Here is a 24,966-nt window from a genome sequence, read left to right as displayed (position 1 = left end):
TAAAGCAACCAGTTCATTCAATTAATTCAATCCAGCATATATCAATTTTCACCAAAATAACTAATGCATGCATTGTTGACTGGGGGGGGGGGGGTACTACTTGAGATCACATTGTACCGACGCATTAATTACAAAAACAGTTTGTAAAAATTCAAAGTATGGTGCTCAAGAATAAGACTCAATTGATAGGCTAAAAAGTTGTAGAACTTACGCTCAGAGAATATACGTTCCAGAGATATATACAAATATAGATCAAAGGATTTATGTTATCAAAGCATCCTTTCATATAATATAGGGACATTGTGCTCTAGAATATACATTGCCAGGACCATTTGGGGGTTGCTGTATTAGGTGAAACTGGAGCTGTTTTAAGAATGTCTTTCAGACCTAAATGTCAATGCGCCGCGCAGCACACGGAATCTTATTTCCCCCAACAGGGATTGAACCCGTACGTCCTGCAGTGGAAGCATGGAGTCTTAACCACTGGACAGCCTGGGAAGTCCCCTAAAGGATTTTTATTAAATAAATAAAATGCTAAATTTAATAGTTCCTTTCTTGGCTTAGTTACCATTAGAAAACCATTAACTGCCTTGATCCCTCCAAGGGAAAGGATCTGAATCTTGGTATGTTACTTGGATAAGCTATAGGCCATCTTACCTACCCTCCTCCTCAAGCGGGCCAGAGCATCCATCCTATTCCTGGGTGCCCTGGAGTAGCCTCAAAATTACAGCCATTTATAGGTAAGTCTTTGCAGTAATTTAAGATTGACTGACAGTCTTTATGGCATTTATCAACATCTTGCACTCATTCTGGGCCAGAACCAACCCCTATTACATGATTCTGATCTCCCATGTAGGGGGAGAAAAACATTACTTTGTGGCCACATTTATGAAGCTCCTTATCTTTCTTTCATACCTAAATAATTACATATGGAGACATTTTTGAATGTTTTCCCCTCCTGAACTTTTTTTTTTTAATTTACGTATTTTTGGCTGTGTTGGGTCTTTGTTGCTGTGCGCAAGGTTTCTCTAGTTGTGGCGAGTGGGGGCTACTCTTCCGTTGCGGTGCGCGGGCTTCTCATTGTGGTGGCTTCTCTTGTTGCGGAGCACAGGCTCTAGGCGCGTGAGCTTCCGTAGCTGTGGCACGTGGGCTCAGTAGTTGTGGCTCTTGAGCTCTTAGAGCACAGGCTCAGTAGTTGTGATGCACGAGCTTAGCTGCTCCGTGGCATGTGGGATCTTCCCAGACCAGGGCTCAAACCCATGTCCCCTGCATTGGCGGCGGATTCTTAACCACTGCGCCACCAGGGAAGTCCCCTTTTTTCTTTTTTTTTTTTTGCGATACGCGGGCCTCTCACTGTTGTGGCCTCTCCCATTGTGGAGCACAGGCCCCGGACGCGCAGGCTCAGCCGCCATGGCTCACGGGCCCAGGCGCTCCGCGGCACGTGGGATCCTCCCGGACCGGGGCACGAACCCGCGTCCCCTGCATCGGCAGGCGGACTCTCAACCACTGCGCCACCAGGGAAGCCCCATCACTGCTTTTTTTTAATGCCTATATTACCAGTACTGCTGATGTTACTCAGTCACAGAATTTCAGGACGGACAAGGATGTTCATTTTACAGATGAAAACTGCTGCTCAATGAGTTAAAGGGATGTATTCAAGGTCACACAGAAAAACACTGAGAAAAGCAGTCTCGCCCATGTTTTACTCTCCTGGAATGAACTGATTATAAAAGGGGGGGAGGATGGATAGAAGTCTTACTCCTTCTTCCTTTACCCACCCCACCCCAAATTTTCAAGTTAGAACAAAAATAAAGGTTCATTGCACTGTCAGACTTAAATAGACTTCAGAGGGGAAAAAGCTCTATATAGCTTGGATGTTAGTTACTGAAAAATAAATCTGTGTTTCTTTAAAGATGAAAGCAGTAGAGTATTTGTACCAGAAATTTGTCAATGACATAACTAATTTCAGAGAGGCACGCTAAAAATATTGCTGTGGAGCAGAGGACTGAATTAAAACCAGTTCCCAGAAAGTGCAGACTGTAGGACTTTTGCCTAAGTTCAAGGCCTATTTTGTGAGTGTTTCAAAACATTACAAAACAGAATACAGCTTGAGAAAATGTCATGTATTAATATTGTATTTGAAGTACCAAAGTGTTGGAAGGGAGACCCCTCTCTTGTCTATCCAGCCCTCATATTTCATAGCATCACTGGGCGTTCTTATTTAATTGCAGGCAGGCCAGGGTCTGATTTCATGTTTCCAGGCAACAACACCTGGATAACCAATGGTGGGCACCTGTGAGAGCCCAGCACTGAAAAGTACCAGCTTTGTCAGTGCTGAGGCCACAAAGGAAAGGGAGCCTTGGATACATCTAGAAAGCTCTGGTATTTACATAGGGAATGAATTGATATAAAGGGAAAAGCAGACAGATCCTCCTCTCCCATATGAGTGAAAATGTAATATTGTTAACTCTAATTTAAAACTGTGTTTTCACTTATTCAAATATTTTTTTGAGCACTTACTATGTGTCAGACACTGTTCTAGGCTCAGGGGATTCAACACTGAAACATATAGATCCCACCCCGACCCCCCATCCCAAGAAATCTCTGCCCTCATGGTTCTTATATTTTTGCAGAGGTGGGAGGTAAGAGGCATACTGAACGCCAGATGTTGACAACTGATGTAGAGAAAAATAAAGGAGGCATGGAGGGTAGTACTTGTGCAACACACATATCTTCATGAAAATACTAACAAGGTACCAATTCTGTCACAAACTGAAGGAGAAAAGGGATTGACTCATAAAAACATTTCTTCCCATTTGGGAAAACTGTATCATAGAAAAACAAGTATATTGGAGGGTCATCTTGTAACAGCAACCTAGGGCAGCACTTGGGGTACTCATTCTTCACATAAAGTTATTAAATGAGCAAAAAGCAAATAACAACTTTTTAAGTGCCAAATGGATTTTTTGTAAGGTAACAAGACCCACGGGGAGGGCTGTGATCCCTTGGCAGTAATCTCTGGCCTTCCCACATCCCAAAGGCCCTGTACACCAGAAGCTGCCAGGTTCAAACAGCAAACTCAATAAAGGCCAAGACAGTGACATTCAGCACGGTTAGAAACATGCAATTCTCCAGAGTGCTGCAGATTCAGCTTCTAGATAACTGAGCAACGGAGCCTCCATTTGTGTTACTGTATCTGCAGGGAAAATACCAGGATGTAGAAAAGTAGAACCTTAAGAAGGATAAGGAACACACTCTCTTAAAGACTTCTGCTTTAAGTGACAAGATTTTTTTGGCGCGGGGGGGGCTATTTTTTCTTAGGGGTGAGAGGATGTTTTCCAGGCTTGCCTCCCAGGTCAGAGAAATCACGTGCAGTGATTCACATGCATAGTTCCTTAAGCAGCCTCCACACCAGTCTGGTCAGCATAGCAAAGGCTGTTCCCCCAGTTTGCTGGCTGATATTTGAGGCTGACCCCAGAGTAGCAAATGCCAAGGGCAGAGCTCCCAGCCGCAGCTCCATCGCTGCTGGTGTAAATGCCCTCACTCAGGGTATGCAAATAGTATAAGGCGTGTGTGGACAAAAATTCAAAAACCAAGGAGAAGACCACCATTGTGTGTTTATTCTTTCACACAGGCAAATGTGACCTGTGAAGGATGGAGAAAACATAACATTCACAGGCTTTACAATGTTTGCTGTAGCTACTCTGCAGAAAGACAAATCTCAAAGAACCCCCAAAATAACTGCCTTGTAAATGATACATTCAAATGTACTAAGATCACAGTCACATGATTAACTCGTATATGGCAATGAGTTCAGTAGGCACTTTAACAAATATGTTCTTATCAAAATAAAGAGGTCTTGGGACTTCCCTGGTGGTGCACTGGTTAAGAATCCACCTGCCAATGCAAGGGACAGGGGTTCAAGCCCTGGTCCAGGAAGATCCCACATGCTGCAAGCATCTAAGCCTGTGCACCACAACTACTGAGCCTGTGTTCTAGAGCCCACAAGCCACAACTACTGAGCCTGCAAGCCACAACTACTGAAGCCCATGCTCCTAGAGCCCATGCTCCACAACAAGAGAAGTCACCTCAATGAGAAGCCCACGCACCACAATGAAGAGTAGCCCCCGCTCTCTGCAACTAGAGAAAGCCCACGTGCAGCAACGAAGACCCAACACAGCCAAAAATAAACAAATTAATTAATTAATTTTAAAAAAAGAGCTCTTAAATTTTTTTATTTTGTAATACTTAATTTCCCCATCTGTCTGGAAAGAAAATAATCTGCGCAACAGATACTAAGACTGAATCAAAAAAAGAAAAATCTAAAAGTTTTAATTTGCAAAAATTTGAAATCTGAAGCTGGACCCAGACTGAGATATAATGTTTTAAAAATCATTCTTGTTCAGGCACCCATAGAAACTCATAGAAAACCATATAAACGATAGACTATAGAACAAATGACAATCTGGGTTGGGAGGGGTCTTCTTTTTTTTTAATCTTTCCAGCAGAAGAGATTAAAATCAGCAGAAGCAGATTTTCCACAAAACTAAGGGCACTTGTGCAGCCCCTATGAATGCTAGGCGTGGCATGGCTGGATAGAACTTTCTGGTTTGGAAAAGGCTGTATTTCTGTATAAGCTTTGTGATAAATGATAAATCGCCTAAAAACAACTCAGAAAAAAGGGACTAACTCCAAGGCTAAAGTAATTTGTTGTGAATTCTTTTTTTTTTTATTTTAATAAATATTTGTTTTCATGCCTGACTGTATACTCTCTAAAAGATGGCCCCTGAAATTATATAATCTTCAAGCTCCCTCCAAAACACACACACACACACACACACACACGTGTGTATATATAGATAGATAGATAGATAAATAGATATACGTGTGTGTGTGTATATATATATGTATATATATATATATATATATCTGAACCCTACTGCATAGTTTTGAAAATATTTAGTAAGCAGATCCCTTTTTCTATCATTTAAAGAAAGTTTACAAGGAAACAGGATTTCATTTTCATTATAGGAAGAATTACCAGTATTTCTGGTTTCAGAAAGAGAGCAAGTCAAGGTAGACGAATATTTTGCAATCTACATTTGTCTAAATATTGTCTGTCACTTTATTTATTTATTTTTATTTTTTATTTTTTTGCGTTACGCGGGCTTCTCACTGCTGTGGCCTCTCCCGTTGCGGAGCACAGGCTCCGGACGCGCAGGCTCAGCGGCCATGGCTCACGGGCCCAGCCACTCCGCGGCATGTGGGATCTTCCCGGACCGGGGCACGAACCCGCGTCCCCTGCATCGGCAGGCGGACTCTCAACCACTGCGCCACCAGGGAAGCCCTGTCTGTCACTTTAAATTAACGCCCCGCCCCCAGCAGGAATGCCCCTCATTTGCAGTTTTCTCCCATCCAACGATCTACCTATGGCAGGACCAAATTCCACTGCTGGCCAGTCCTCCCAGGGACCAGGATGGCTCAGATCTTTCTCCTTACTGAAGTAGACAAGAGTAGAAACCAAGGCCCACCAAATCCTACAAATAAGCATTACATACCAAATTATGCCTTCATTTACATTACAGTAAGCTGCATGTAGAACACGGATTCCTGGAAATACATAAAATCTAACCTCAGGTTATCACCTATGTCAAAAGAAAAGCATGAAAAAATACTGTTTAATAATCTAACATAAAGAATTTTCTGCATTTGCATTGCTAGGCAGACAAAATAGGCAAAGAAAAAATAATAAAAACAAGTGTACCAGGATGCCTCAGAAACACCATAACAAGCCAAAGCAATAACAGTTCTGCTTAAAACAGTAAAAGCTCATCCCAAAGGCAGAGCCTCGGGAAATGCCTCTGGGTGGTGGCCTCTGCAGCCCTGGGCCACATGGGGGTCCTTTCTAGGCCCGAAGGCCTTTTCAGGATCTTGTGAAGGACAAGGTATATTAATCACCACTCTTCCTGCAAGAGGCATCTGTATTTGCTCAGATCCCCAAGGAATAATCACAGGGTGGGAACAGAATCACTTTCCATAAAAATCAGCGCTTAAACACATGGCTGAAAAGTGAAATAAATTACATCTGGACTAAACGAAGGTAGCCAGCGGAACTCCAGTAAACAAGCCACAGATTAGACAGGATTTCCATGCTACCTAGAATTGTATGGAACCAAGGGCATCACTGAAGCCCCTCCCTTCTCTTATCAACACTCCACACCAGATCATATTAAAAGGCCTGGCCGGACACTCCCTTGGGGGCATATTTCGGTGATCCCACATTGCCAAAATACCTTCTGAAGCCACTCGCCTTTCAGAAGAGCCCTCCAACCCAGCGCATTTTCCCTTCTGGGTTTTCAATCTACCCCTTGCTCAGACTATGCCATCCCAGTGGGCAAGCCTGTGGGTGTGCAGATGCTCTCACAGCGGGTGAGAGCTCGTGCTTGGAAATCTGCTGATCTGGGTTTGAATCGAGATAGGACTTGTCTCATAGGATTACTGCTAGAGGCCATACTGCACAAAAAGGCACAGTTCCAGGACCCATAATAAAAGCTTGTGAAGTGTTGGCTGTTCTTATTCTCCTCCCTTCGGCTGGCAGCCCCAGTCCCAACAAATCTAAACCTAACCTCCCCTTGGTCCCCAGACCTTATCCCACATCCTGACCTAAAACGAGGGCTCCTCCAGAACTCTGAGCAGTTCTCATCTCTTGCAAAATTCATTAGATAATCAACATGTTGCCTTGTCTTAACCTTTTTTTTTTTTTTTTTTTTGGCCATGTGACATGTGGGATCAAACCAACTAGGGATCAAACCCGTGCCCCCTGCATTCGAAGCCTGGAGTCTTAACCACTAGACCACCAGGGAAGTCCCCCTTAGTTTCATCTTAGGGAGCCTTCCATAGACTAGCTTGTCTCCCCTGATGGACCGTTTCTTAGCTTTCCTCATCCTCCCTGAAGCACAGGGCACGGTGGCTTGCCCATCTGTGGAAGGCTCCGAAACGGCTGTGGCTTGATTTGATTCAAAAGTTATCATGGGGGCTTCCCTGGTGGCACAGTGGTTGAGAGTCCGCCTGCCGATGCAGGGGACAAGGGTTCATGCCCCGGTCCGGGAAGATCCCACATGCCGCAGAGTGGCTGGGCCCGTGAGCCATGGCCGCTGAGCCTGCGCTGCGCAACGGGAGAGGCCACGACAGTGAGAGGCCCGCGTACCGCAAAAAAAAAAAAAAAAAAAAAAAAAAAAAAAAAAAAAGTTATCATGGGAAGGACAGAGCGTGGGACTCTGGAATTTGAGTTGGGGCCGTTCCAATTACTTTGGTAGAAATTATTTGAAACTCTCGCACTAGGTCGTGCAGATCCTCTTTCTGTGAGGCTGTATGCATTTCTAGCTTTATATGGTGCCTGTGGTGCTATAGAAAGATCAGGATTCCCACCAACTTCAAAAGCAGCCCCCTGCTTGCAGCATCTCCACAGGGGCATTGAACACGAGGAGAAACAGGTTCCACATGTTAGAAGAATCTCATCTCACCGAGGCAATGGCCAGTCTCCTTTCCCAAGACTTGCCCTTCATTTGTCTTATTCACATTACATGTAAGCGTGAGTTCACTTATGGAAAATGATCATCTTGTCCCTCTTCAACAGCAGTGGTTAAATGAGTCCTTTAAGACTAAATGGAACGAGACCAGAAACAGGAACAGAGGAAGGTTCTTCTCCAACACGTGGCCTTCGCAAGACCCCTACTTGTCAAGGTGCTTGATTCTGACCCCCAGCCCCTCCATGGGCTGAAATCGAACCAGTGATAGCGTGGTCACAGATTTGCTTTCCAATAACCACCTGTTGAGGATCTCTGGGCTCAAGAGCTATAACACATGCAGCATATCATAGTTTGGGCAAAGAGGCAGGCACCTTGAAATGTACCCTACCAGAAAAATCTTCGCAAGGCCAGTAGGCTCCTCTAGAGTCAGAGATACTGACTCTGAAAGCAACCAAGACTTCAGCATTTCCAACAAGAATTCACATTCGACATCAGACAAGTAGTTGGAATAAGGCAACAATAACAACAACAACAAAAAGATCATGAAGTTTCAGGGAAGGATGCCTAAGAAAAAGGAAAAACAACTAAAGAACTTCACTTCCGATACCCAAGCATTACTATAAGCTCCCACGGGGCTATGCAAATGGCCAGATAAATACTTCTTTTTGCAATCAACTGATTGCTTTAGTTGTCAACATCACCCACCCCCAGGCAGGATGACGGTGCCCATTCTACCCAGGCCTGTTTTGATTGTTCTGCGGGGATGTTGCAGGTGTTGTTTGTCTTCCAGCCCCTAGTTGCCGCCCCCGGCAAGGTGACTTACCATCTGTGACGGTGACTTCCTCCTCCTGGCCATTCAGGGCTCCCTCCTGGAGGCCGAGCTCTCCTTGCTCACCTAAGCCGTTCACAGTGGACAGCCGACCATTCTTCTGTAGTAGCTACGGGGAAGACAGAACCATGTAAACTTAATGTCAATCTTCACAACCGAGTTAGAAACGATACTGTAAGTTTGACTCTGAAAAATATTTTTTACTTTAAAATAATGTTTCCAGGCTTCCCTGGTGGCGCAGTGGTTGAGAGTCCGCCTGCTGATGCAGGGGACACGGATGGGTTTGTGCCCCGGTCCGGGAAGATCCCACGTGCCGCGGAGCAGCTGGGCCCGTGAGCCACGGCCGCTGAGCCTGCTCGTCCGGAGCCTGTGCTCCACAACGGGGAGAGGCCCGCGTACCGCAAAAATAATAATAATAATAATGATGATGATGTTTCCTTGTGATTAGACACAAGTTATGCATATTTGGCTGGAATATATATCTAAGCGACAATGTGTCCTTCTCGGGGAAGAGGGCAGACATTGAAATAAATAATTACTGAATTGCAGCTATGGAAACTGTCACGAAGAAGGAATACATACAGCAAATGACAACAAACAGAGGGCCATGATCTAGGGCAGGGTGTCGTGAAGGCTTCTTTGGGGAAGTAATAAAGCTGAGATCTAAGATGCCAGCAAGGGGTATGTGAGCAAAAGGTAAAGGGGGGGCTTCCCTGGTGGCGCAGTGGTTGAGAATCCGCCTGCCGATGCAGGAGACACGGGTTCGTGCCCCGGTCCGGGAAGATCCCACGTGCCGCGGAGCGGCTGGGCCCGTGGGCCGTGGCCGCTGAGCCTGCGCGTCCGGAGCCTGTGCTCCGCAACGGGTGAGGCCACAGCAGTGAGAGGCCCGCGTACCACAAAAAAAAAAAAAGGTAAAGGGGAGGCAAGTGAGAAGGCCCCGTGGTTCAAAGGCCAGTGTATCCAGGGCCAAGTGAACAAAGAGATGCCTAACATGTGTGTTCATGATTCATTGTATTTTCCTTAAAAATATCACTAAAACGGTGGTTTACAGTCCACCCCATACGATAGTCCGTGCAATCGACGTCATCAGATGCAAAAACAGTAGACATGTTGACATGCCCAGTTTTTTTTTTGTTCCGCCCTAGGGCTTGTAGGATCTCAGTTCCCCAACCAGGGACTGAACCCGGGCCCACAGCAGTGAAAGCGTGAGTCCTAACCACTGGACCGCCAGGGAATTCCCAAGACATGCCCTAATTTTTTAAATCCTGAGAATATAGGTAAAAAGTTTTAAGGCAAATAAAAATCGTACAATAACCGCTAGGAACCTAAGGCTTTCAACAATGCTTTATGGTCCAATACATTTCTCATTTTCCTTAAAACCAACTTAGCGAGGTGCTACTGCTCCCATTTTACAGATGAAGACACTGAGACTCAAAGTGACTACAGAGGGGAAGGCTGGCCGGCCACGGGTCCCACAGCTCAGCCATGGCCTGAAGGCCAGGGCTCAGCACCAACTACTTCCAGAGATTTTTTTTTTTTTTTTTTAGTATCTATTTATTTGTCTGCACTGGGTCTTAGTTGCAGCATGCAGGATCTTTAGCTGAGGCATACGGGATCTAGTTCCCTGACCAGGGATGGAACCCGGGCACCCTGCATTGGGAATGCAGAGTCTTAACCACTGGACCACCAGGGAAGCCCCCAGAGATTTTTCCGCAACACAACAAAGTGCTGGAGGACCTGTTACTGCTCACAATGACAAAATGCCTTAAATAGTATCCCATAGTACCCAGACCCAATCATGCCAAAGGAATCTCAAAGCTGGACACTCTGTCTGGCGTCATTCCATGCCGTTTATAGGCCAGTGGAGCATGCTGGCCAAACCATAGGCTTCCATCAGAGCCTTGAAGGGAGTAGATCCAATCCAAGGTGATCAATCCAGAAGGCTCGAACGTTGCTGAAATGGATTTCACCTGGCTGTTCCCTGCTCCCAGCAAAGATGCCCTGCAACTGCAAAAGCTGCCTTCTGAAATACCGTCACTGTACTCTAGTACTCTCACTACAGATAGGAGAGCGGGCTTCAAAATGCCCATGCTGAGTCAGTGTATTAGAAAAGATGCTCAGATTACACTTCCACTTAAAGTCTTCTCTTACCAAAATATGAGAGATGGGAGTTTTAAATGAAACCTGAAGACGAAAGCACAGGAGACGGGGCAGGGGGGTATCCGCACAATGCTCATCAGCAAAAACGTCAGCGTTTAAGAGTATTTCAACTAAATTCCACTAGTCTTATGCATGTGTTAGACTGAGATTTCATTAACGATGTGATGAAGAGCCAGTGGAGGAAAGCAGGAAATGCATATTATTGTGGGCTACATGGTCAACCAATGAACCTTAAACCTAAAAAATTTAACACAGATAGCATGGCGTGGCAACCTAAGCAGGGGAATGAAAGACAGCCGTTCTAATACCTCGATTTCAAGTCAAAAAACGTTGGTCAACTGTGCTCCTAGTTTAGGACCCAGAACTCTGAAGTCTATTACAGAGACTAGAGTTCTACAGAGTTTCTATAACTCTTGAGTTATTTCTCACAATTCTTCGCGAATTGTCAAATCCAAGACATCTTTAGCAGGAGCCAAATTGAGTATCTTTAAACTTGAGGGATCTATAGGACACGGCACAAATTTTCACCTACTCTTTTAGAAGTGTTACGCGTATACAATGATGTATCACATTAAATGATATAAAATAAAAGGAGTCTTTGAGATCACCTGCCAGCCCCCTTTATAGTCAATCGTGATAAGTAAATTGTGGCTTAGTTATTCCCCATGACCACAGGGCGACTGTCTTTACCTCAGAAGGGCACTTGCTGACTTAACTTTGGCGACAATTTATGACAGCAACATTACTGAAACTGAGTGTTGAGCTTATTTTATTATATGCATAGCTTGGGTCCAGCAAGTGTGCCCAAGCTCTGACCCGTGAGTGCTGTCTTGGGCATTCAAAGCCCGTGACACACCAGCTCTCCATACAACAATGGGATGTCATTCCATTCAGCCATACTCAGACATGCCCACCATTCTGTGTTTCACTTAGAGATGCTTTTTACAAAATCCCACGTGTTCTTGTAGATGGATAATTCACTTTTTGGCCAACCCAATCTATGGTGTCTTTGCTTTCCTTTTCTCCCATTCCCAACCATCTCAATAATTCACACCAGTGTTAAGGGTTCAGATGCTTCTGAGAGTTACCAGCACGTTAAAGTCACCTCAAATCGCAGGAAACCTACCCCACGCTTCCTTAACGCTTAAGTTCTTTCTGTCTCTTCTGTGTGTGTACGTGCACACAAGCTTTCTTTTTTAAAAAAAACAAAAATGGGGACTTCCCTGGTGGCACAGTGGTTAGGAATCTGCCTGCCAGTGCAGGGGACACGGGTTCGCGCCCTGCGTTAAGATCCCACATGCCACAGAGCCACTGAGCCCGTGCGCCACAGCTACTAAGCCTGTGCTCTAGAGCCCACGAGCCACAACTACTGAGCCCCTGTGCCACAACTACTGAAGCCTGCGAGCCTAGAGCCCGTGCTCCGCAACAAGAGAAACCACCACAATGAGAGGCCCGTGCACCGCAAGGAAGAGTAGCCCCCGCTCGCCGCAACTAGAGAAAGCCCGCGTGCAGCAACGAAGAACCAATACGGCTGAAAATAAATACATAAATAAATTTATTTTTTTTAAAAAAAAGGAGAATACACGCTTTTACAACCTGATTGCTTCCTACATTGTGGATGCATTTCTTTGTCACTAAACACACATCTGGCTCGTCCTCAGTCTTTCTCTCTTTTCTCTGTAACTCAGATGCCCACAGAAGACAAGGATTTCAGTTAAGCCCAGATAGACCCTGAAAGACGTACGGACACAACTCAGTGACACACGGGGTGGGAAGGGCCGGAGCCAGAGGAGATGTGAGGGGAGGAAAGCTGTATAGGATTGAAGTTTCCAAATGCGGTCATGCTGAAGCTTCCTCACATAGCTTTATCCATCCACCTTGTTCTTACTTTTATGAACAGTTAGGTCTTTTGAGATGAGAACTAGACTTCAAAGGCATGCTTTCTGCACTGAAACACAGCTAGCACCGGGAAACCTACTTTCCCACTGGATTTCTGCTTCAAAAATGGTAAACGCCCCCTTTGAGCAAATCAAAACCCTAAACGTTTTCAAGCTTATCTCCCTTGAGTGGGTCAGCCAGAGTTTATTCCCGTAAAGCATTACCACATTACAACTAAACAAGCTTTAAAAAAAATCTCGAATGCCTCCAGCAAGTGTTGCCCTCTCATTCCTCTAAGAACAACAACAGCAAATATCAAAGTGATAGCTAAGGCACGGCAGAAAAGCCACCCGATGTCTCTGTCCCCTTTCCTTCTCCACAGGACGGACCACAACTTGCTCTGAACCCCTTTGCAGAGTAAGCTGTAGGAGTATCAAGCTCTTTAATGAACATGCTAAACCATGAACAGAACAGGTGAGCTCCTGACATGCGTCAGGGTGCTGGGGGCAAAGGAGGTGAGCCCACGAACCATTTCCTCACAGAGTGATGCTCCTGGCTCCACTATCTCACTGTTGGACCAGCACAGGTGGGAGTGGCCAGAGCCCTGCAGTCCACATAGCAGATGAGGCTCTGAGCAGCGCAACTGGTCCCAACAATAACAGCAAAACCCAAGAAGCAGAACTCTTACATGGCTGTAACCAGGAAGGAACCAGAGCCTTGTCAATATAAGGAGGACACGTGCACAAATGATGAGAATAAAAAAGATCATCTGGAAATGATTTTAAATCCCATGGCAGAACTTATAAAGAAGACTCTTCAGCGACTTCCCTGGTGGCACAGTGGTTAAGAATCCAGTCCCCTGCCTGCCAGTGCAGGGGACAGGGACACAGGTTCAAGCCCTGGTCCGGGAAGATCCCACATGCTGCGGAGCAACTCAGCCCTTGCACCACAACTATTGAGCCTGTGAGTCACAACTACTGAGCCTGCATGCCACAACTACTGAAGCCCGTGCTCCGCAACAAGAGAAGCCGCTGCGATGAGAAGCCTGCACACCGCAACGAAGAGTAGCCCCCGCTCTCTGCAACTAGAGAAAGCCCGCGCGCAGCAACAAAGACCCAACGCAGCCAATAAATAAATAAATTAATTAATTTTAAAAAATGGTATCAACAAAGTACATGTAATAGTGTAGAGATGTATTTTATGCTGTAATATTAAATTTGAAAAGCAAACTAAACAGTTATAGATACAATATGATTACAAATATGTATAAGAACATACCCCAAAATAGCTAAATAAATGGTGATAACAATATTACCAAATTGTTAATATCACAGTATACCAAATAATCATCGGGGAGGAAACGATGACTTTTTCATATCCTTTGTTTTTCTACTTTTCTGTGTTCTGTTCCTTGTCTAATGCACCTGATTACTTTTATAACTGGGTGGTGGGAGAGAAGCTTTTCCTTCACAAGTTACTCTGTCTTAGTTTGCTTATTGTTAGTATGGCTGGGAGACAGTTAAGAAAATTTTGCTTTACCGATTGCCAGTCACGTGAATTTTCATGGGAAAAGAGAACTGCTTTAAGATAGGAACTTGACATTGAGATCATATTTCCGGAGCCTTTTCATACAAACTAAGCCATATTCACTCCTCAACCGTGGATAACGTGGTGGACTCAGAAGCAGAGCAGAGGGTTAGGTGCTCTGGGGCAAAAGATGAAATACTTCAAATCTGGTATTTTACAATTGTCACAGGCTGAAACTTGGTAATTCCAGGTCAGCAAACAGGAGGTGGCCGGGAGAGTAGGGTCTGATCTGCCATCTACTTGCTCTTTGGCCTTGGGAACGTTATTTAGCTTCTCACAGCCTCCTCTCTTTTTCTGTAAGCGGGGATAAGAATTCATTTTTACCTACCGTAATGAATATCTGCAGCATCACCCCCACACATGTTAAGTGGCTAACAAGTCAACTACTAACATACGTTTTAGCTGTTTTTGTTCTACCATTTGGTCAACAACTGCGATCTAATGGGACTGAATTGTCCTGTGCCCATTTCCCCTCTAAAATGAAACCTCCAAGACTTCCTTCCTGTTGCCTCCAAGCTCTGCACCCAACAGAACATCTGGTGTGAAGACTCCTAATTCTTCTAATTTTCTAATGGTCTGGGTGGGAGAAGAGGAGCAAGGTAGTTTATACAAAGGTCTAAATGGAGGGGAGCCACCTGAGTTTTTTCTTTTTCTTTTTTCTTTTCTTAACCCTAGAAGGTACAGGGGAAACAGCAGACAGAGCACAGTCAGGCTCCTGTCAGCCATGGGACCTTATCTCTGAGCTCATTTTCTCAATTATAAATTGAAACTAATACCATCTCTTTTCAGGCTGGTTGAGATTCAAATGAAATAATATTTGGGAAAGTTCTCTCTCTAAATGGAAAAGCACTCAGAAGCCATTTTATGTCTGTCCACTTGATCAAATCAAGGCAAAGGTTGTACTCCAGTATTTTTCCAGCCCTTATATCACACCTTTTAAAAATTGTCCTCATGTTTGTGTTAAAGAGGGTTTCTTTCTTTCTTTCTTTCTTTTAAATTTTATTGGATTATAGCTGATTTACAATGTTGTGTTAGTTTCAGGTGTACACCAAAGTGATTCCGTTTTCAGATTCTTTTCTCATACAGCTTTTTCAGATTCTTTTCTCATACAGGTTATCACAGAATATTGAGTAGAATTCCCTGTGCTATACAGTAGCTCCTTGTTGGTAGTGTATGTTAATCCCAAACTCCTGATTTATTCCCCTCGACCCCCTCCCCCCAGGAGGGTTTGGAAGGAGGCAGCATTAGATGTGAGACGATAAGGAATCCAACAAAACGAGACATCTACGTACAGGGTCCGCATCTCACTACACCCACTCACGGGCACTCGAACAGGGTTGTAGCACAAGACTCAGGCAGCCCTACAGTAAAATGGCCGTAGCTTTGGCTTGGTCACAAGAAGAGAAAACAATGGCTGGAGAGAGGTAGCCTTTTCTGCCTAGGATTCCTGCTTGGTTTGACCCTCAGGTAGCAAAAGCAACTTATGCTGCTGTGGGAATGGGGCTGTAAATGACATACCACGCATCCACACCTCCACATCCAGAGCTGCGTGGGAGCTGTGAGCCCATCCATCAACACCGACCAAAAAGCTGACCATCCTTATGGCTGAAGACTCACTTTGTTCAATAGCCACAGCTCCAAACTGTATATTCACTCTAGAGCCATGCTGTCCAAACAGCAAACACGAGGACCATGGTGAAAGTATTTCATTCCCCCTTTTATTTAAACGCAGGCACACAAAGCATTTTCCAATGTATTTTAAAATTTCTAGAAATAGGCTGAAAATAAGAGGCTAAATGCAGAAACTGATGACTCTATCTGCAGTCCGTACTTATTAGAATTTTAGAGGGGCAACAGCCCTAACTGTTGTGAGCAAACTGGATTGAATTCTTTAATCCCTCTATGCCTTCCCCTACACAGCCATGCTTTCCAACAAGTTAGCTTTAAAATGCTGTGTCTTGGGCTTCCCTGGTGGCGCAGTGGTTGAGAGTCCGCCTGCCGATGCAGGGGACGCGGGTTCGTGCCCCGGTCCGGGAAGATCCCACGTGCCGCGGAGCGGCTGAGCCCGTGAGCCATGGCGGCTGAGCCTGAGTGTCCGGAGCCTGTGCTCCGCAACGGGAGAGGCCACAACAGTGAGAGGCCCGCGTACCGCAAAAAAAATAAAAAATAAAATAAAATAAAATGCTGTGTCTTGATATGAAACCTCTCTACCACAAGGACACGTCTCCTCTGAGATGCAGAAATAAAACCATATGAAAACATCAGCTGTGAAAATAATTTTTTAAAGATTTTCTTTAAGATTCTAAAAAATTATTGTTAATTCTATAAAGAGTGACAATAACGTGGTTAGATTTTTATAAAGTCCCTCAACTGGGGACTTCCCTGGTGGCACAGTGTTTAAGAGTCTGCCTGCCAATGCAGGGGACACGGGTTTGAGCTCTGGTCCGGGAAGATCCCACATGCCGCAGAGCAACTAAGCCCGTGCGCGCCACGACTACTGAGCCTGAGCTCTAGAGCCCGTGAGCCACAACTACTGAGCCCTTGTGCCACAACGACCGAAGCCCACGCGCCTAGAGCCCGTGCTCTGCAACAAGAGAAGCCACCACAATGAGAAGCACGCCCACCGCAAGGAAGAGTAGCCCCCGCTCGCCGCAACTGGAGAAAGCCCGCGCACAGCAACGAAGACCCAACGCAGCCCAAAATAAATAAAATACGTAAATAAAATTTATTTTTAACAAAAGTTCTCAACTGTTAGAGATGTATAATAATGGCTCTATAGATGACATATCTTGTATTTGTTTTAAAATAGGCAAATAAAATTTTAAAGTTAAAGTTAGACAAAATAAGACTGGCAAAACGTTAATTACAGTTGAAGCTCGGTGACGGGTACTTCTTGTTATCCTCTACTCTCGTATACATTTTGAAACCTTCCAGAATTAAAAGAAAAAATAAAATTTTCTTTAGTGAATCTTCTCAGAGTTAAATTTTGGGGTATAGCCAATAAAATCTATAGACTCAAGAAAACCTCAGTGCAGTCAAGAAAATTTCAAAATTTTTATATTTTAAACAGTAAAATGTTTCACCCCTTGGTAATCATCTAATTTCTAATTAGCTCAAGATATACAGTAAGCAGGGTTAAGGCAATTCTTAAATATTAAGAAAGATATATTTCTAGTCTATGAATTAAAAAAAGATTTAAGGCAATCTATAAAAGAAAAATGAGAACTTTTAACTTGCAAAGCTTTTCAAAGAGAGAGAATATGAACTACTTATCAAGTTTCAGAGGTATTGTCAAAACATCGGGCCAAAAGCTCTCTCAAACCACATGAAACTGAGAAGAGCATGTACCCCAGGTCAGGAGTGCTTCTAGTGACCTCTAAAAAGGAGAGGAGTCCTTGTCTCCAAGAAACTGGCCTTTAGAGATCTCTTTCTGATGCCAGTTTTCCTCCCGAAAAGGAGGACAGGCCCTCCTGTCAGTGTGGCAGCTGCCCCACCTCTTAAAATCCTGGTGCCCTGAAGCCTCTGATCTTTAAATAAAACCTCTGTTTATTTTGAATTTCATGCTACTTTCTTCCACTCATATATTCAGCAAAACAAAACCGACAAACAGAAATACCCCTTTACTGGCTGGTAACATTGCTTTTAATATGAGTGAGTTCATTTGAAGGACCAGAAAAGGGGGCAGCATCTCATCACCAGCACCCCGAGTCAGTGTGGCCCCTTCCTTCCAGCCCCACCCAATGAAAACAGTGGTCCAGCTGTCTGACCCTGCACATACTACCAATTTGTCCTGCTGGTCTTTACTTAGAAATCTGACTGTGAGTCTACAGTGCTGTTCAACTAGACAGCATCCCCCAACCCACAGCCAGAAGTAAAAATATTGGCCAGAAAGCCACATTTAACCAAGTTTATACCTAATTGGCTGAGAGCAGTTTTGTTGTGTTGCTGTTTATTTTATTTATTTAAATTAATCCAAGTGGAAAAAATTCTGAAGTTCAGAATACAAAGATTAATCTTATTTTGCTTTTGAAATCACATTGTTCCCTATTTATGGAAAGTTTCTGGAACATTATCTGCACAGCACATGAGGGTCCTTAAATGTCACTTGGTGAAGGGTGTACATACCAGATAGATAGTCTCTGGTCATTGTCTACAAATCACTAATTTTCCTGTTTCTCGTAGTTTTCAGTAAAATTTGTGAAAATTACTTAACATAGTTTTAGGAGGAATAACACAGACTCACCCCTAGACATGAGAAAGAATGAAAACTAGGAGATATCCATTAAAGTCCCTAGTTTGCTTTTAGCCTTCAAAATGAAATTTCAATTCAATTGAATGTTTCTACTCAAATATTCAAATTGTTGAGTATCTTAGAAAGTAATATCTCTCATGTTATTTATTTAAATCCCAAGGAACTTGGCCACTACAGGTGAAGTCATTTTATTAGGAATGGTGTCTACAATTTAGGCCTCTAAATATCAAAGATCAGTATTTTTCAAACTGGTATCGAAGAATATCAGTATACCAGGTATATCAATACCTGTGTATTACCAGGCTTCTCTCAGAAGTGTTCTGGGCTCAAAATCAGCTTGCGAAACTCTGATCTAGACAGTTAAGCAGATTTACTTAGAATTTAGAGACTCTTTAATGTGCATTCTGAACCTCTAAGGAACAAATCATTACAGCATTTTCTCAAATGACTTGCCCACAGAACCCTTTTTGAACCACATCCATAAACATCTGCCATAAGTAAAGACACCAAGATAAATGCAATATGTTTTAACACACAACATTTCAGTCAAATATTCCCCTACATTAAAAAGTTACAGTTGTTTTAAAAAGTATTAAAACTCCTGGGTTCTCTGGGAAAGTATGTAAAAGAAAACAAAGAGCTCTAAATCTGGTGAGGTAGGAGATCAGCCATGCTGATTTCAAGCAAAGGGAATTTATAAGATCTCTGCTTGAGATGAAGGAAATAAAAAGCACCACCGACCCAAGACAGCAATTCACTGCGTGAAGATAGGTCACCACAATTCCATTACGTGAAACGCCTACCTGGTATTGTTTGGAGTCCTAACACAATTGAGGTCTGTATCATACTTAGGACAGAGAGATGCTTGATAAACACAACTTAAGAAACCTGTGTGGATAACTAAGTCAGATGACTGATACTGCCTAACTTAATATAAAACTACAGTAATCAGGGCTTCCCTGGTGGTGCAGTGGTTGAGAATATGCCTGCCAATGCAGGCGACACGGGTTCGTGCCCCGGTCCGGGAAGATCCCACATGCCGCGGAGCAGCTGGTCCCATGAGCCATGGCCACCGAGCCTGCGCGTCCGGAGCCTGTGCTCCGCAACGGGAGAGGCCACAACAGGTGAGAGGCCTGCGTACCACAAAAAAAAAACCAAAAAAAACAAAAAAAACCCACTACAGTAATCAAAAGACAGTATGGTACTGGTGAAAGAATAGACAAACAGATCATAGGAACAGAATAAATTGCCCAGAAATAGACACACACAGGTATAATTCTAATCTTTGACAACGGAGGCAATTTAATGGAGAAAGGAGAGTCTTCTCAACAAATGATCCTGGAAAAACCTGATGTCCATTTGCAAATAAAGCTGTGTGAACATTCACATACAAGTCTTTGTTAAGAAACATGCTTTCATTCCTCCTGGATAAATACCTAGGTTTATTTCCTAGGTATTTATATATTTATACACCTAGGTTATATTGTCGGTATATGTTCAACTTGTTAAAAAACTTCCAAACTCAGAGCTTCCCTGGTGGCACAGTGGTTAAGAATCCGCCTGCCAATGCAAGGGGCATGGGTTCGAGCCCTGGACAGGGAGGATCCCACATGCCACAGAGCAACTAAGCCTGTGAGCCACAACTACTGATCCTGTGCTCTAGAGCCTGTGAGTCACAACTACTGAGCCTGCGTGCCACAACTACTGAAGCCCGCACGCCTAGAGTCCGTGCTCCGCAATAAGAGAAGCGACCGCAACGAGAAGCCTGCGCACCGCAACAAAGAGTAACCTCTGCTCGCCGCAACTAGAGAAAGCCCGCGCGCAGCATCGAAGACCTGACACAGCCAAAAATAAATAAATAAAATAAACTTTAAAAAAACTACTTCCAAACTGAACAACATGGATTAATTTTATTTTATTTACATTTATTTAGGTTTTTGGGTTTTTTTTTAATGTAGACCTTTTTTTTTTTTTTTCCTTGCGGTACGCAGCCCTCTCACCTGTTGTGGCCTCTCCCGTTGCGGAGCTCAGGCTCCGGACGCGCAGGCTCAGCGGCCATGGCTCACGGCCCCAGCCTCTCCGCGGCACGTGGGATCTTCCCGGACCCGGGCACGAACCCGCATCCCCTGCATCGGCAGGCGGACTCTCAACCACTGCGCCACCAGGGAAGCCCGATGTAGACCATTTTTAAAGTCTTTACTGAATTTGTTACAATGTCGTCTCTGTTTTATGTTTTGGTTTTTTGGCCCGGAGGCATGTGCGATCTTCGCTCCCCGACCAGGGATCAAACCTGCACCCCCTACGTTGGAAGGCGAAGTCTTAACCACTGGACCATCAGGGAAGTCCCAGCATAGATTAATTTTTAAATAATTTTGCTGAGTGAAAAAAAGCAAGAGAAAATTATACATGTGGTATATTCCATTTATATACATTTCTAGAAAATCCAAACTGATCACAGTAACAGAAAGGAGATCAGAAGTTACAGAAAAGAGGGGGAGATTACAGAGGCATGCAATTTGGGGATGTGTTTGATATGCTCACTATCTCGGTGGTGATGATGGTTAGACAGATGTAGATGTACGTTGAAATTTATCAAACTGCACACTGTCAATTATTTCTCAATGAAACTGTTAAATGCAATGAAAAAAAGAAAAAGAAAGAAAGAAACCTGGGAATCCTAGGCCAAGTCTCTGAATCAACAGCGTCCTCCTCTATGTGGAAACTACGCAGAGGAATTAGGACATGAGGCTTCCCTGATGGTCCCCCACAGCACACCCACGCGTGCCATCTCTCCTCGGGGGGGTAGTGCTAACACTGGTTAAGAACCAGTCAGTCCTCAGCCTCATAGAATCAGAAATGAACTCTAAGCATTGAACTTGAAGAACTGTTTTTTTTTCCCTCCACCAACTTGTCTTAAACTAAGAAAACACAATCCTACTTCTATTATGTTGGATCAATGATACAATCCATCTTACTTAAGTGAACTATGGCTGAACTGAGGTGTCCAACTGGGGGAAAAGACTAAGCATAAGCAGCCCAGCAACTCAAAAGATTCTTGTGTTAGGACAGGGAACACGTCCCACTCAAGTTACTCCGTAAGCTCCAAAGCCTGCTGAAGTTCCTTGTTTTACAGAAAAGTGAGCACCTACCATCTGGTGGTTGGTTACTTGACTGTGGCCCCAGTGGGATGCGGCCCTACAGATCTCGTCAAGTTAGACATCTCAGGATACAGACCCGGAAAGCTTCTATTCTCGTGTTACGACAGAGCACGAATGTCGTTACTTTCTTCCCTTTTGACCTGTTGCAAAGCAACTGCCTCCACAAATCCCAAATGCAAAGTAAGAAAAATATTACTGTGAAGAGAACGATAAAAAGGAGTAGCCTAAAAACACAAGATTGGTGTTTTTGAAACACTTCTGACAGTTGTCATGCTTAGTTCCTTTTGAGCCCTTGCACCAGAGTTTCATTCTTGTAGATTGAGAAGTCACGAACCCAATTCCCCACCTAATCCCTACACACCATGTCATATTCCGGGAATTACTCTCTTGTTAAACGGCTGCTTCTTTCAAAGGATGGGCGTTTGGTAGTAAAATAATCACGTCACATCCTTGCTTAGGAATTTGATAATACAAAATGTTCTGAAATCCACCACACGCCATAGGAAGGCTAAATAGTTTCTGAGCCTGACAGATAAACAATTTTGACAAAGGAGGAAACCAGCGTTATCTCAAGTAAAGTTTAGATTTTAAGGTTCAAAAAATTTTAGATGCTAATATTACTTCTTTTTTTTTCTCTTTGGCCACGCCCCACGGCTTGTGGGATCTTAGTTCCCCAACCAGGGATTGAACCCAAGTCCTAACCACTGAACTGCCAGGGAATTCCCTACTACTACTTCTTCTGATGAAAGACTTGTCCCTAAGACACAAGCGTCAGAAACTTCATTCACCACGGAGGGAGTCCCAAAAATATACAGTGCCCAAACGTTGCACAATAAACTCCAATCGCCAATACAAGACGCACATCTGGGATTGAGTACGGGTCCAGTGGTAGAGGCTCACCATTACCTGGTTATAGGAGAGAAGGCAGAGATGAGAAAAGGGGAAACACAAGAAAGTCTCTTAAAAGAAGCTCTTCTCCTATTCTGAGATGTTTATTTCCTCGTTTGTTTTAAGTAGCCCAAGGGAGCATGCATCATCTCCTTTGGCAGGTACTTCTACACCATGTTATTGTGGTAGAGAGAGATGGAACAAACGTTTACTCCAAATTTTACCCAACACAAACAACATACTTGTTTTTTTTTTTTTTTTGGCCACGCAGCGCGGCTTGCAGGATCTGAACCCAAGCCCTCAGCAGTGAAAGCACCAGGGAACTCCCAGCGATATACCATTTAATTAGGAATATAATTGAGACCACTGTCAAAGTTAAATAGCATACTTTATCAGTATGCAAATTTAGTGGCCATACTGCTTTTGAACCACATTGCTTAAAATGACTGCTGATTAAAAAAAAAAAAAATCCAGTTAGAGAGAACATATTGATTAGCTTGTTGCTACTTCAGTTCTAAGCCTGTGATCCATTTGACTGAAAAAGAAAACAGGCAAAGTTGCTTGTCCTATTTTCAGTAAAATGAACTTAATTTGCAAAGATGGCCCATCTAAGAAAATATGACTTAGAATCAACAATTGCTATCCTATAATGTTCTATCCTAAATATTTCCAGCACAATCACTGGAAAAGCTAAGATACAGAATAGAAAACCTGCCAATTGCTACTCCATAAAGAGCCGTGCTGCGTTTGCTAAAAAGCATCTATTGCTTCCTGGCCTGAATTCTAAACTGCTTTTTGATTGATTAAATGTCTGCCTCACATCTGCTTCTTTTTGAAGCCTGCTAAGCAGGGGGTTTCACTGCTAGAACCTCTCCTGCCTGAAGCTTTTAGGAGAGAAGGCACCCAGCAAGGAAGGAAGGGGAGGGGGCCAGCCAGCGGCCAGTGAGAGCTATGTTAAGCCATCCCCAGGGACGTCCAGAAATGCCTCCTTCTATGTGAAAAAACACTAAGGAAAGTTTCCTACACACCGTGGCATGGATTATTTAACAAAGTTATTAAACATTTAGCTCTGATAATGGACTTGAAGATGCCATTCTGAAGGAATCCATTTAGGGTCTGTGATGGTTAATAGCAGAATTAAAATGATGAATTGAAATGGGTTTCTCTGACGTGTGTGCTTAGCCCTGTACTCCTGGAATTCAAACGGCCTGCTGCATACCAGAAGAAGTGACGTGATCCAGTCCTGCAGCAACTGCAGCATGGCTACTGTTTATCAGTAAGTCTGGTCAGACTAAAACAAGGCCTTTGTCTAGGCCCACGGATTCATAAAGGCAGTTAATGGCAGGACCCTTCCTTAACTGGTAGAAACGCGACAAAGCTTCTCTGGATCCACATAGCACAGTGCAGCAAATGAAAAGCGGGCATTACAAGAAGAGAGATGGGGAGGGGTGCCCAGATCAGTTGCTTATTAGTTGTAAGAGCTTTGAGCACATTTGCCATCCTCTGAGCCTCTGTTTCTTCACCTATACAATGGAGATACTATGCAGAGCTGTCACTGTGGTCACATCCCAACTCAACTAGGCCAGCATCTCTGGGAATGGGACCCAGGCGTATAATATTGACAAAGGAACCTGATCATTGGTGAATGGGGATACCGGATTCGGTGACTGTCAGAGACTGGAACCCAGCTCTCAAAAGGAAAACAAGGGGGGAGGGATAAATTAGGAGTTTGGGATTAGCAGGTACACAGTACTATATACATCAGATAAACAACAAGGTCCTACTGTATAGCACAGGGAACTATATACACTCAATATCCTGTAACAGACCATAATGGAAAAGAATATGAAAAAGAATATGTATATATAACTGATTCACTTTGCTGTACACCAGAAACTAACACAACATTGTGAATCAACTATACTTAAATTAAAAAAGTAAAGACAGGGCTTCCCTGGTGGCGCAGTGGTTGAGAGTCCGCCTGCCGATGCGGGGGACACGGGTTCGTGCCCCGGTCCGGGAAGATCCCACGTGCCGCGGAGCGGCTGGGCCTGTGAGCCATGGCCGCTGAGCCTGCGCGTCCGGAGCCTGTGCTCCGCAACGGGAGAGGCCAAAACAGTGAGAGGCCCGTGTATCGGAAAAAAAAAAAAAAAAAAGTAAAGACAGGGCTTCCCTGGTGGCGCAGTGGTTGAGAATCTGCCTGCTAATGCAGGGGACACAGGTTCGAGCCCTGGTCTGGGAGGATCCCACATGCCGCGGAGCAACTGGGCCCGTGAGCCACAACTACTGAGCCTGCGTGTCTGGAGCCTGTGCTCTGCAACAAGAGAGGCCAGGAGAGTGAGAGGCCCACGCACCGCGATAAAGAGTGGCCCCCGCTTGCCACAACTAGAGAAAGCCCTCTCACAGAAACGAAAACCCAACACAGTAAAAATAAATTAATTAATTAATAAACTCCTACCCCCAACATCTAAAAAAAAAAAAAAAAAAGTAAAGACAAAAAAAAAAAGAAAAGAAAAGAAATAGTAACTATTCTAAGAACAGGTTGATGTTGGTCCATACACTTCTTCGGTCTCAAGGGTAGGCTTCCAAACCATCTTGTTCAGATGCCTCTTCCCAAGCCATGCCTCCCAGACAAATGAAAGCATCTTCAAACCAGAAAAAGCAAAACCAAACCCAAACTGATGC

At 44.1% G+C, this 24,966-nt stretch overlaps 1 protein-coding gene across 3 annotated transcripts in view; it reads right to left on the bottom strand.

Moving 5' to 3' along the window:
* The window catches only part of AKAP12 (A-kinase anchoring protein 12), a 105,639-nt gene that overhangs the window by 38,642 nt on the left and 42,031 nt on the right, over positions 1–24,966 (bottom strand). For all 3 annotated transcript variants that reach the window (XM_067011024.1, XM_067011023.1, XM_059083430.2), the window contains one exon: positions 8,353–8,467. In XM_067011024.1, the coding sequence (XP_066867125.1) occupies positions 8,353–8,467 (115 nt within the window). The remainder of the gene's footprint in view (positions 1–8,352; positions 8,468–24,966) is intronic.

This window comes from Kogia breviceps, chromosome 13 (genome assembly GCF_026419965.1).
Source record: "Kogia breviceps isolate mKogBre1 chromosome 13, mKogBre1 haplotype 1, whole genome shotgun sequence".
Classification (NCBI taxonomy): domain Eukaryota; kingdom Metazoa; phylum Chordata; class Mammalia; order Artiodactyla; family Physeteridae; genus Kogia; species Kogia breviceps.
This window is presented reverse-complemented; position numbering and strand designations above follow the sequence as displayed.